At 38.4% G+C, this 15,343-nt stretch overlaps 1 protein-coding gene across 2 annotated transcripts in view; it reads left to right on the top strand.

Annotated features, from left to right (window-relative positions):
* The window catches only part of LOC123759398 (sex determination protein fruitless), a 91,584-nt gene extending 77,601 nt beyond the window's left edge, over positions 1-13,983 (top strand). Inside the window, exons 5-6 of one of the 2 annotated variants that reach the window (XM_069335200.1) lie at positions 3,445-3,833; positions 7,476-13,983. In XM_069335200.1, the coding sequence (XP_069191301.1) occupies positions 3,445-3,788 (344 nt within the window). In that variant the 3' untranslated portion in view covers positions 3,789-3,833; positions 7,476-13,983. The other variant, XM_069335201.1, reaches the window with a different exon arrangement.
* The last annotated feature ends 1,360 nt before the right edge of the window (positions 13,984-15,343 follow it).

Here is a 15,343-nt window from a genome sequence, read left to right as displayed (position 1 = left end):
TGTAAGGGGGATGGGCTCTGTGAAGCTTTAAGCTTGCAACACGATTGACACCAGAGCTAAGAGAGTTAAGCTTTGAAAATCGACTTATGGAATTAAATCTTACAACCCTAGAGGATAGCAGAAACAGAGGGGATATGATCACAACCTGAATTTACCTGAGGGCCATTAACACTCCTGGGCTCGACGAGGACAGGAAGCCAGCTGCTTGTCAAAGGTCAAAAATTTTCCCGGTGATTTTTTCAAGCTGGACTTTAAAGTTCAGCAGAGTTTTGGCATTTACAGCTTCAGTGTGTAGGCAGTGCCATGGGTTTATAACCCTGTGGGTGACAAGGCATCTCCTGTTTTCAGTCCTACATTGTGGCTTGTTGAGTGTGAAACCATTACTCCTTGTTTGTGTTACATCTGTATATACAAGAACATACAAGAAACTGAGGGAAACAGGTAAGGTGGAAAATGATATCCTCTTCAGATTGAAAGAAGGCACGACTAGAGGACAGGTGGAAGCTGGAAACACAAATGAGCCAAAAGAACAAAAGGAAGTACGAATTGGAATTCTCTAAAATAGGAAGTTGCGGAAGACTCCAGCCACAACTTTATGACCAGATTCGTCAAAGTATTTCAGTGTTAGTATAGTTAAATTGAAATGCAACAGGTACAAGCCTAATAGGCAGGGCACATACAAAGAGCTAGACCTCATGGGAAAGGTCTCCATGGACACTGATAGGTAAGTACCGGGTACATCACCTACCTCCCCAAATACCACTTCTCATCTATTCTCTCCCTCCAAACACCACCTCACTTATCCATTACCCAACAACATCACACCACCTACCCTATGCACCCTCTTCAAAAATCCATCTGACACCTGGTAATATGAACCCTCCCCATATTTCGTCCTAAAAGGTAGTTCTGTATTAGGAATGTAATTGTTTTTTTAAGAATATTTCATATTACTGTATTTGTATTGTAAAATGGTCAGTACTTGTATTTAAAGAATATTACATAATATTGTTTACATTGTGAGATATGCCTGATGCATTAGGGATCTAGGAATCCATCCGCCAATCAATCTTTCTTGAATAATTTCAGTGGTTCTGTTATCAAAAACTAAATAAACTCAAAATATAGAATTTTCTATCCCTAAATCTGCATTGTTTGCAGTTTATAAATTGCAGCTCTTGATGTGATGTATCCACATTGCCATTTATTACTCTCTCTAGAAACCTACACACTGTTTAATGAGATTGGGTCTGCAGTTAGAATGTCTTCTGTCTCATTTATATTGATTGAATATTGGTATGCTGCTGGCTACCTTCCTACCTCTTGTTGGTTCTTGGAATCAATATCTTAGTGGCCTGCTATCTGATCAGATCTCTTAGTTGGTGGTCTGGTCAATCAGATTGTTACAGTTGATATTTTCCTTTCTTTAATTACATATTAACATTTGCCCAGAGTGGGTAACTTAGATCTAACACAAACTATCCAAGATCCAGCCTGGTACCATTACTGTAGTCCTTTCTACTGTTTTTAATAAATTTCTCACTTTTGTGTGAACATTATGGGAACATAATGCTCATCCATTATGGAAATGTGTCACTCTCGTTTTCTGTTTTCGTAGATAAACCTCCATTCACAATCCTGGTTGGAATTTACTCTGTGCTCATGCTTGAGTGTGTGTTTACTTATAAAACCAGGTAAATTATATCTGTCCATGAATCAAATTATTGATTACAAATTTCACGAATTCGACCAATGCGCGAAATGGGTATACACAATTGCTTTGTATCTATTCATTCTACATTTCATTGACAGATTCCACGTTATCGAGTACAATAGCTTTGAGGCTGGTCTCTGTCTTCTAGTTAATGGTCACGTTCAGGCCCTGTGCCCGAATATCAGTGCAGCAACAAACTTGTCATGTGGGTAGGTGTGTAAGTACTTATACAGTATACTGTTTTGAGCAGCAATAAATGGCGCTACTGACATGTGTCCAGAAACATTACTGCACACTTACTAATGCTAACCCGTAATAGATAAACAGGTATACATGTTTACAATATGGGAATATGAAATATGTACATGATTGTATAGTGCACAGCACTGTGACATGTGCACATGGATGTGTAGTTGTACAATGCTACAATGTAATGTGCACTTTAGAGTGCAACTGTAATACTGGTGTCACAGTAAAAGATACATAAGTGTTTAGAGTTACACTGTTCAGTATTGTACATACATGTGAATAATCCATAGTATGTATATGCGAATAGTCCATAGTACATACATGCGGGTAGTCCATAGTATGTATTTGCGAGTAGTCCATAGTACATACATGCGTCTAGTCCATAGTATGTATGTGCAAGTAGTCCATAGTATGTATATGCGAGTAGTCCATAGTACATACATGCGTCAAGTCCATGGTATGTATATGTGAATAGTTCATAGTACGTACACGTGAGTAGCCCATAGTACGTACATGTAAGTAGTCCACAGTACGTACATGCGAGTAGCCCTTTGTATGTACATGTGAATAGCCCATAGTGCATACATGCAAGTAGTCCATAGTATGTACATGTGAGTAGACCATAGTACGTACATATGAGTAATCTATCGTGCGTACATTGAAGTAGTCCATAGTATGTACATGTGAGTAGTCAATAGTATGTACATGTGAGTAATCCATAGTACATACATGTGAGTAATCCATAGTATGTACATGTAAGTAGTCCATAGTACGTACATGTAAGTAGTCCATAGTACGTACATGTAATGCATAGTACATACATGTGAGTAATCCACTGTACGCACATGTATTTAGTCCATAGTACGTACATATGTATGTGCACTCCATAGAACACATATATCATGTACGTCCTCCATATAGTACGTTCATGTAAGTAGTCCAAATTACATATAATGCATTGAGCAAACACTGGTGGCACTTAGTATCAACATGGTTGTGTAGCTGTCCCCGCTGCTGCCATGTGTCAATAACATGGGTGGGATTTACACTTGTGTGATGTTACACTTACATGGTGTGTATGTCTCCGCTGCTGCCATGTGTTGGTGTTGATGTGCTGAAGCTGTCTCGGTGGTGCTGGTTTCTGCTTCTACCAATAGTTAATCTGCATCACAGCAATGGTGTTTGTGGTGAATCCTGTTCCTAGCAACTACATTAATTGTGTTAATCATATGTAAGTGTATACATAATGCTGATTGTTCGGTCTTACATAACATGTATGTTTGATGTCATTTAGTTTAAACATATATCAACAGAAGCAGTATTGCATCATTATTTGACAACAATAGTGCATGATTGTGACAGTTCCTTGTACGTCACCTGTCTCCATGTTTTGTTTTTGATTACAGTAATATGTGCTTCTATGTAGAGTGCGGGTGTGAGCATGGAAGAGGTTAGTGTGTGCTAACGCTAGAGTGTTGCAGGCTTGCTGCTCTGTGAGGGCTGGCTGGCAACGGGTCTCTGGGGAGGGCGAGGGCGTGGTGTGGGTCGTGCTGTTGAAGCTGCTGAAGCTGCAAGCAGTGCAGGCAATGCCATGACACACTCCTGCCCAAAATGTGGTCGCACCTACACTTTACGCTCCAACCTTTCCCGCCATATGCGTTTGGAGTGTGGGGTAGAACGCCGGTACAGCTGTGCCTACTGCCACAAGCGCTTTAGCCATGCTCACCATTTGCGCTCACATGAGAGGTCCATACATGCCCATGCCACTGTCAGTACTGCAGCAGCCGCGCCCACTGTAACCGCCACACCAGCCCAGTCATCATGACCTCTTGTGGCAACCCACACCTGCAAGACCCCACAACCCCACAAGGTAAGACATGCCTACACACACACACACACACACACACAAGTATGGCAAGTTTTGTGAAATATATGATAAAGGCACAAAAAAATTTATACCAAAACAGAGATGCAGGACCAGAAAACAGGATTGGTTCGACAGAAATTGTGAGAGGGCAAGAGACCAAAAGACACAAAAATGGAATCAGTATAGGAAGAGGCCAAACCCCCAAACATACCAGCGATACAAAGATGCGAGAAACAATTATACAGCAGTAAGGAGAGAGGCAGAAAGAAATTTTGAAAAAGGGATAGCAGATAAATGTAAAACAGAACCGGGCCTATTCTACAAATTCATAAACAACAAATTGCAGGTAAAGGATAATATCCAGAGGTTGGAAATGGGAAACAGATTCACGGAAAATGAAAAGGAAATGTGTGAAACATTAAATGAAAAGTTCCAAAGTGTGTTTGTACAAAATGAAATCTTCAGAGAACCAGACACAATAAGAATTCCAGAGAACAACATAGAGCGGATAGAGGTGTCTAGAGATGAAGTGGAAAATATGCTAAAGGAGCTCGGGAGGAACAAAGCAGCTGGCCCAGATGGCGTTTCACCATGGGTTCTGAGAGAATGTGCATCTGAGCTCAGCATTCCACTTCACCTGATCTTTCAGGCATCCCTGTGTACAGGAATCGTAGCAGACGTGTGGAAACAGGCTAACATAGTTCCAATCTACAAAAGTGGCAGCAGGGAAGACCCCCTCAATTATAGACCTGTATCATTGACAAGTGTAATAGTGAAAGTATTGGAAAAGCTAATCAAAACTAAATGGGTAGAACACCTGGAGAGAAATGATATAATATCAGACAGACAGTATGGTTTTCGATCAGGAAGATCCTGTGTATCGAATTTACTCAGTTTCTATGATCGGGCCACAGAGATATTACAGGAAAGAGATGGCTGGGTTGACTGCATCTATCTGGACCTAAAAAAGGCTTTCGACAGAGTTCCACATAAGAGGTTGTTCTGGAAACTGGAAAATATTGGAGGGGTGACAGGTAAGCTTCTATCATGGATGAAAAATTTTCTGACTGATAGAAAAATGAGGGCAGTAATCAGAGGCAATGTATCGGAATGGAGAAATGTCACAAGTGGAGTACCACAGGGTTCAGTTCTTGCACCAGTGATGTTTATTGTGTACATAAATGATCTACCAGTTGGTATACAGAATTATATGAACATGTTTGCTGATGATGCTAAGATAATAGGAAGGATAAGAAATTTAGATGATTGTCATGCCCTTCAAGAAGACCTGGACAAAATAAGTATATGGAGCACCACTTGGCAAATGGAATTTAATGTTAATAAATGTCATGTTATGGAATGTGGAATAGGAGAACATAGACCCCACACAACCTATATATTATGTGAGAAATCTTTAAAGAATTCTGATAAAGAAAGAGATCTAGGAGTGGTTCTAGATAGAAAACTATCACCTGAGGACCACATTAAGAATATTGTGCAAGGAGCCTATGCAATGCTTTCTAACTTCAGAATTGCATTTAAATACATGGATGGCGATATACTAAAGAAGTTGTTCATGACTTTTGTTAGGCCAAAGCTAGAATATGCAGCTGTTGTGTGGTGCCCATATCTTAAGAAGCACATCAACAAACTGGAAAAGGTGCAAAGACATGCTACTAAGTGGCTCCCAGAACTGAAGGGCAAGAGCTACGAGGAGAGGTTAGAAGCATTAAATATGCCAAAACTAGAAGACAGAAGAAAAAGAGGTGATATGATCACTACGTACAAAATAGTAACAGGAATTGATAAAATCGACAGGGAAGACTTCCTGAGACCTGGAACTTCAAGAACAAGAGGCCATAGATTTAAACTAGCTAAACACAGATGCCGAAGAAATATAAGAAAATTCACCTTCGCAAATAGAGTGGTAGACGGTTGGAACAAGTTAAGTGAGAAGGTGGTGGAGGCCAAGACCGTCAGTAGTTTCAAAGCGTTATATGACAAAGAGTGCTGGGAAGACGGGACACCACGAGCGTAGCTCTCATCCTGTAACTACACTTAGGTAATTACACTTAGGTAATTACACACACACACACACACACACACACACACACACACACACACACACACACACACACACACACACACACACACAATTCTTATTCTTTGACATCACCCAAGATTTTATCTCCTTAATAATTCCCAAGATTTTATCATGTTTTTTAAGTATACATTTTGTTCACTGTAATATATTTAGTAGTTAATTCATTCCATAGATGGGAATATGGGCACCCTCCCTCAGGACTAGCTGCCAGCAATGAACGAGATGATGATTACATGGAGAATGGGGATGAAGAGAGAATGTTGATGAACAAGATCAACATTTTTAGATCTTAAGTATTGAGTTGCTTTTTAGGACATGTCAGCTGGAAAGTTATGTGTGGGATTCTGTAGGTTGGAATTACATGATATTGATCTGCAACATGGCACAACTGATTTACATTATTGCATGGTTGCTTTGCATTGTTAATATGCAATCATTTTTCAACATTTTATATTTTTCACTGTGTCGTGCTCAAGCTCCTGAGCTCAGGATCACCCTAGTTCCCTAGACACTCGCCCATCCACCTCCAATCCTTATTTTCCATCGGGGTGAGCTCCTGGGCCTTAATCAGCAAGTTCAATTATAGTGTTTTTAATAGGTCGTCCTTCAGCTCCCAAGCCCTGATCTCTAGACTTCTTCCATACAGATATGTAGTCTGAACCCTGAAATTGTATCATCACGTTTTGGTAATAGACATCGGTTGTCAATTACTTATTAATGTTATTTAGACTGTTTATAGTTTGGGTTCATAATGTTTCAGAGTTTATACGAACCCTCATTATAGAATTAGTTACAGGACTTTTATTCATTATTCTGTAGTACTGCACAGTATTAGTCTTTTAGTCTTAAATATAAAACTCATTACATGATAATAAAATTCATATGACAATTCATAATAACTGGTTCACAATCCTTCTTACATAACATACAGTAGTCTTCATAAATAATCACTGTCTATGATTAACAACCTTATAAAAAACAGCACTGTATCACTTTACAAAATACTGTATTATCAATATATTATTGATTAGGGGATATATTATTGATGTCCCTGCTGAACAACAGAAGGGACTCGGTTGTTATGCATGGTGAGCACTGTAATTATGCTCATAACAACAGTGCTCAAAATATGTATAACAATATGCTCATAATATATAGAGGGCCAAGTTGTTATTTAGGAGACCCAGCTGTTATGCAGGGGGGGCTCACTTGTTATGTAGGGGATCAAGTTGTTAATAGAAAATGATGAATTATTAGATGGTTTAGACAAAATGTAAATTATATAAGTTGAAAACTTTATGGAAAAGAATGTAAGAGTTAAAGGGAAGATTAACCAGGAAACCAAGTGTTGATGAGAAATATGTTGAGTTGTGTACTGTTAGCCAATGATGTCTACCAGCTTGCCTCACTGCTGGACAGCTCAACTTGGTGAGCTGAATATGTATTCAACAGTTTAAGTCTTTATACTTGTTTATCATGGTGCTCTTCAGAATATAAAACATGTTATTCACAATTATGTTCATATAATTTGTATGTTGCAGGGACAGATGCAGCAGGGAGGAGCACTGGAGAGTGTGGTAGGCCTGGGGGCTGGTCCCACCCCTCACCCACTGCAATAAATACCATAATGTATAGTCACGTCAGTAAAGATGACTAACATATCAGTGTATAGGATCTTGCATTTCTGAGCCAAACTGGAAAACGAGTGCAATATAATGTTTCAGAAGGTAATAACTAATGAGCCATCTCTGTTGTGTTAACCAGCCCCATTGGCTCTCAGGTGTTCAAAAAAAAAAAAAATGTGTAACGCACTTAGCCAATTTATGAGGCGACAAGCAGTGGCCATCCTTTTAACAAATAAAATTTTATTTAGTAACTGAAATTGTAGTCGAGATTGTTAGCATCAAAGCGGTATCATTAACCATCTGAGATATTTATCATTAGCAAAAATGAGTTCTTCAGTTTCCAAGGATACAACACTAGGACAGGCAATGGAGTGAACATAGGATCAACAGTAAACATCAAGATAATGTAATATTATACATGCTGTAAGTGCTTGTGTCATGTCTAACATCTGCAAATTTCAACACTTGAATACCTACTAGTGCAAATACCAACAGCTTTTATAGTGGAAACCATGAATATTAAAGTAAACAAATATGTACATGCTGTAATTATAAATGTAAACTTCAGAACCACTAATATAAACATGTCCTTTATTAATGAAGATAGAATGACAACTACCAGTGTAAACTAAACTATCAATGTAACCATGATGACTGCCAGTGAAATAACTACGACAACCAAACAATTACCTACTCAGATATAACGACCACTAGGGTTAACTTTATGACGATCTACCAATGTAAACTCAAATTACCAGTGTAAACACTAGTACAACTATCAGTATAAATGTTCCAACAACTGTTGTTGCAAACATGCTTACAGTTACCAATGTAAACAAGTATTACTAAAGTATGGCTATAACACCAGAATTCAAGAACAGAGGTAAAATTAATAGAAGGCAACAATTCCCAGTGTAAATACGATACCAAATTCCAGTTAATATGACAACAGATTCCAGCATAAACAATATGACAGGTTCCAGTGTAAATATAAAAAAAGCTGTCAATACCCAAGTGACTGTATGTGTAAACAAGACAACATCCTGCATGCAAACATGATATCAACTGTTAATGTAAGACACGACAATTGCTACCAATATAAACACAATAGATGAAAATAATGGCAGATGATAATGAAAAATGATGGCAGATAACAGTACCGTATAAACACAATAACAGATACCAGTGTTAACATGACAAAAATGTTAAATGTGAACACAATAGCATTTATTTATTTTAAAACAACAATAGCTGGCAATGTATACTTGATAGTAGCTGCCAGAGCAAACACAATGATAACTTCCAGTGCAAACATGATGATAGCTGCCAATGTAAATATGGCAGTACTGTAACTGATAATGCAAATACAGCAGTAACTGCTAGTGTAAACACAGTGTTTAGCTGGCATTGCAAATTCGACATAGCTACCAGTGCAAACATGGTGATAGCTTGCAGTGTAAACACGATGATAGCTTCCATAGCTTGTAAACACTATGGTAGCTGCCAGTGAAAACTCTATTGTACCTATAGAAAACACCATAGCTGCCAATAGAAATGCCAATGTACAGCACTATAGCTGCCAATAGAAAACACCATAATTGCCAATAGAAATGCCAATAGAAAACACCATAGCTGCTAGTGCAAGCACGAGGATTCGGTGGTGCTAGTATAAACAAGACATGCTTCCAGTGCCAACATCACAACAGCTATTGATGATGCATGCAGGATGATAGCTGCCAGTGCAAACATGACGATGGCTTTCAGTGCAAACACGGTGATAGCTTCCAGTGCAAACATGACGGTAGTTGCCAATGTAAACATGATGGCATTGGCCAATACAAATATGATGATAGCCTGTATGAATACGACAATAGCTTCCAGTGCAAATGCCATGGTAGCCCCCAGTGCAAACACAATGGTAGCTGCCAGTGCAAATATAATGGTTACTTGGTAACTGTCAGTGCAATTGTGAATGTGACAGTAGTGGCAAAGGCAAACATGACAGTAGCTGCCACTACCAACACAACTGTGGCTGCCAGTGCAAAGGGGACGATAGCTTCCAGTGCAAGCACGGCAGTAACTGCCAGTGGAATCATGATGGTAGCTGTCAGTGCAAACAGCATAAACACAACCGTAGCTGCTAATGCAAATACGATGGCAGCTGCCAATGTAAACATGAGAATAGCTGCCAGTGCTTTTTTTTCTAACAAATTTTGATGCACACAGCAAACCTATGTGCTGCTACCCATTCTATATGAAGGATTGTAGAATATAGATCATGAGCTGGCCAAATAACCTCACAGGGTGGCTATACATAGAATCAGAGGAAAACATGTGATGCAAGTCTAGTTTACTAGACTACACTAGCAAACTCTAGGTAGAGCATAAAAATATCTTCCAATGTTCATGAGTGAATGAATTAATTACAGAGCTCAAAGTATCTCATGCAAACAAGACGATAACTGCCAATGCAAACATGACAGTAGTCAACAACCGAAACACGACAATTTCCAATAAAATCACTGTAGCAATTAGTAATATAAACACAGTGACTTATACCATCATAAACATAATGGTAGTTTCCACTGTAAACAAGACATCACCTAGCAATGTAAACACAACATTGGTTAGGCGACTAGTACGGTACAGTATAAGAAAAACTACGAGAGTAAATATAACTGCTAAATAAAAACTGTTGTCAGGTTTTAGAAGACTACAGCTATAAGCACACTGATGATGACAGCTATCAACAAAAATGCGAGTTTCCAGAGTAAACACGACATTATTACGGGTCGTGTTAGTAATAAATTTCCTGAAGACTCTTCTGTAATGTAACAAATATAACTCAGGCTCCCTTTTGTGAATATTTTTAAAGATTTTTTGCACGCTAACATTCAAATGTTTTGCACGAGTAGGTTAGGCTAATTTATCATTGTATTTTAATATAACTGATCACTACTAAATCTTTTGATATACTGTATCATTGTGCCAAAGAAATTATACTTAATGCAATTTTTGTATCAATAGTTTTCTAGTACTACATTGTTTTTAAGATATTTTTGTGTGCAAATGATGTTTTCATATCTGGTATGTTCCTATGACTTACTGTTAGTGCATTGAGGATGGACCCAGCCTTTGGAAAAAATGATCAAATATTTTGTTTTACCCTGTTGAGATGTGTCATGTACATTTATTACTGTACAGTACTTGTAAAGGATGAGTGTACGAGTGTTTGTGTATTTTATCCACAGGTTTGCCTTTAGAGTATATGATTTCACTCACGAACTAAACTAAAGAGTATATGATACAAGACAAGTGGAAAAATATCTGCCTCTTAGTGTTTCAATCATGGGTGATACAAGAGTGTCGTATTGTATACAATACCAGAATGATGTATTGTCTACAATACAAGAGTGACGTACTGTGTACAAGAGTGGCATACTGATTACAAAACAAGAGTGACATACTGTATACAAGAGTGATGCATTGTGTACAATAATGACATTGTTTCAACCAAGAGTGACACATTGAGTACAAAAGTGATGCATTGTGTACAAGAATAATGTATTGTCTACAACACAAGAATGATATACTGCATACAAGAGTGACATACTGTATTTACAATACTGTGCAACTAAAGTTATGAGAATGTAAAAATATGCTGAATATGGTACAATATGTTTGGTTATATAGGTATGCTTTATGTTATACATTAACCCCTCAAACTTTTCTCATGGTCACCCAATGAGACCTGCTTCAGTGGTCACCCAGTAAAACCTGCTTCACTGGTCACCCACTGAAACCTGCCTCTGCTAGTAGTCACTCACCGAGACCTGCCTCACTGGTCACTCACTGAAACCTGCCTAACTGGTCATTCACCGAGACTTACCTCACTGGTTACTCATCAAGATTTACTTTTGGTACCTCACAGACCCCACTTCACAGGTCATAAACTTTGACCTGCTTCACTAGTCACTCACCGAGACCTGCCTCACTGGTCACTAACTGAGGATTGCCTCACTGGTGACTATTTGTGACCTGCTTCACTGGTCACTTCCTGTGGCCTCACTGGTCACTGATACCTGCCTCACTGATCACTCATTGTGACCTGCCTCACTGATCACTCATTGTGACCTGCCTCACTAGTTACTTATTGAGACACCTTTGGTACCTCACTGAGACCTGTCTCAAATGTCATAAACTGAGACATGCCTCACTGATCACTGAGACATGTCTGACTGGTCCTTGAGGGGTGCCTCACTGGTCACTAACTATGACCTACTTCAATGGTCACCTACTGTGACCTGCCTCACTGGTCATTAACAGACATGCCTCAATGGTCACTAAAAACTTGTTGTTGTTGTTGTTGTTTTAGATTCAGCTACTTGGGACAAAAAGTTCTAAGTAGCAGAGACTATGGTGAGCCCGTAGTGGACTTAGCTGGCACAGGAGCGGGGCTGTATTATGTACTAAAAATCTGCCTCATTGGTTATTGCTTGGACTAATTGTGTATCTTGAATGATTGTATTTTTCAGAGGAGATTAAGCTATGCAAAAATACAGTTGTAAATGTATGCACAATACCAGGATGATGATGGATGCATACAGTATTCAGAGTATGATCAACGGAGAGGATAGTACCAGTATATGTGGTCACAGTAATTCAGTATTACACCTACTTACATATTTAAGAGTTTGAATGTTTTTATTAGGATGGACTCATTAAATTAGGTTAGGTTAACTAGGATAAAAGTTCTCAGGTTAGCTTACAAAGTGTAGCAGCAGTGAACATTATACATGATGTCAATTAAATGCTTTTGTGTTGTTTATGGGGTCATGTTCATGTTTTTTGCATTCTGTGCAGCCTTAATAATTCCCACGATACATTGCTGTCTTATGTTTGACTGTATCCAAATAGCACAGCACCCCCCCCATGTGTCCATATTGGCTGATGAACCTAACATAACCTTATTATAAACAATTAATCTTTTATATTTTATTCATTAGTGTCTTATTGGCCTTTTATATTGCAAATAACATTAGGTTGCTGCCTGTAGTGTGATTGAGCTATAAAATATAGATCCTGGGTCCATCCATGCACAGAATAATCACTTGAGTGGTGTATTGTTGGTTGTGAAATCTAGATGTACATAACATTATTCTAGTCACGAGAGCTTTAACTATTATATGTTTGTGTGATGCTGAGTGAGCAAGATGAATTCTAGTGCCAATGTGTACTCTAAATATTGCCATTTTCGAGAGTCTATTGTTGCAACTTCTCTTGCGAGAGTTGGTAGCATGGCCAGGAAAAAATATGCCACTGATATACACAGGATCATACACAGACCAGTGGAGGTTCAGTCATGCAGGACCATACATTGACCAGTGGAGGTTCAGTCATGCAGGACCATACACAGACCAGTGGAGGTTCAGTCATGCAGGACCATGCAAAGACCAGTAGAGGTTTAGTCATGCAGGACCATACACAGACCAGTGGAGGTTCAGTCATGCAGGACCATACACAGATCAGTGGAGGTTCAGTCATGCAGGACCATACACAGACCAGTGGAGGTTTAGTCATGCAGGACCATACACAGACCAGTGGAGGTTTAGTCATGCAGGACCATACACAGACCAGTGGAGGTTTAGTCATGCAGGACAATACACATACCAGTGGAGGTTCAGTCATGCAGGACTATACACAGATTATGAACATTCAGCCATACAGGACCATACACAGACCCTTCAAAACTTGAAATGAAGTATGACACAACAATATTAACACATGTATTATGTTGACCAAACCTGAAAAACAATGTGTCAGCTTACTTGCATTTTAAATGATGTCCCTGTTTCTGAGCTGATCAGGTCTGTTAAACAATCCATATATTTTGTTCAACGAGTTCTTACATATATGTTTCTCTACTGGTCATGGTACATATATGACAGATCCAGAGTCATGTGTGCTGCTCTCAGGTTGTATTTAAACAAACTTTGCTGTCTTTCCTAATGAGCTAATTACCAGTATTGAAGGTTACAATAATAAATACCTAGCAATATTTAGAGGACAGTCTCCCCCAGTTTTTAATCATTCTTGCATCATTCCCATTGTTCGGTCACAATCAATGCTTAGGGATGGGACTGAGACAGCGTGCTGGTGCGTCGAGGTCAGCATCACCCATACCCCAGAGGGACAGTGTGTTACCTGCATTCTTTGATGGCTTTCCCTCAACCTTCTGTGATGACATTTTTCATGAATTTAACTTACAAACATCTACTAAGAATTTTATTGACTTCTTATTAGAGATGAAGACACAGTTGTCACTATACAGTATTTGTGGTTAGAACCACAACAATGTTGACTTTTCAGATTTTGTCGCTAATGTGTTACTTCTATTTTAATAAATATTTCACAATTCTTAGGAGTGTTGACTTTTATTCTTACCCCCACAGCAGAAATATTAGGAAGAAATTCATGAAATGTCAAAATGGAGTTATGAAGTTTACAATATAACCAAAATAATTTGAACAAGATTTAGAAGTGTTAAGTGCTAGAAGTACTTTGGTGTAATGGATCACGAGCTTCTAAGCTCTACACTGGAGTACAATTATCGAAACCCATCCCTTACTTCCTTACTTGCAGTATACATACATTACTTTGAATCTGAAATACAGAACAAATGTTTGTTATAATGTTATATACCTATTCTTACAAGTGAAGGTTCATACACAGAGGATGACAAAGAAATTAGTGAAATCCTGATAAAGCAATATGAGGACATGTTTAGCACCCCAATAAACAGCATTAAAGTAGAAAATCTGGACAGCTTCTTTATGTATGATATCCAAACCCCTGAGAATATAACTAATATCAACACAAATGCTCCAGATTTTTAAAGATAAATTTTGAAAGAGAAACATGCCCATGCACTCAGCCCCAGGTTCAGACTTACAGAATTCAACATTTATAAAGAAATGCAAAGTTCTAGTAGCACAAGCACTCAGTATAGTGTGGAGGAAGAGCTTGGGCACGGGATATACCAGAAATGTTTAAATCAGCAGATATAGCTCCTCTACACAAGGGAAGGAGCAAAGCATTGGCTAAGAATTATAAACCAGTTGCACTTATGTCCCACATAATAAAAGTATTTGAGGGAGTGATCAGGAGACAGATCTCCAGTTTTATGGAGACCAATGACCTCCACAACTCGGGCCAATATGGATTTAGAGCAGATAGATCATGGCTTTTGCAGCTACTCGACTATTACAACAAAGTCACTGAGGCATTAGAAGAAAAACAGAATGCAGATGTGGTGTTCATGGACTATATAAGGGCATTTGATAAATGTGATCATGGAGTGATAGCCTACAAAATTAAATCAGTAGAATAACAGGTAAAGTAGGATATTCAATTTTCTGTCAAGCAGAATGCAAAGAGTAACAGTTAATCAAATAAATTAAGAGTCTAAATTTTGAAAAATGAGGGTCAATTTGGGCAAAATCACACCCATTGCAGTTTCATTAATTTAAATATTTTCGGTATATAATTTGAATTTGAAACTCCAAATAGGTGCAATTACAATAAATTCCGCTCAAAATAATGTCCAAGAGTCATACTTGCAACATTTCTGATACAGTACTTTGATAACTATAGAAAACTATAGGTTTGAGCAGCAATATTTGCAAATTTGCTGATACAAAATTTGGAAGGGTAATAAACACAAAAAAAAAGACTCACTATCACTTCAAAATGATCCAAATAGGGTTTTGAAATGGTCAAAACAT

This window comes from Procambarus clarkii, chromosome 32 (genome assembly GCF_040958095.1).
Source record: "Procambarus clarkii isolate CNS0578487 chromosome 32, FALCON_Pclarkii_2.0, whole genome shotgun sequence".
Classification (NCBI taxonomy): Eukaryota; Metazoa; Arthropoda; class Malacostraca; order Decapoda; family Cambaridae; genus Procambarus; species Procambarus clarkii.
This window is presented reverse-complemented; position numbering and strand designations above follow the sequence as displayed.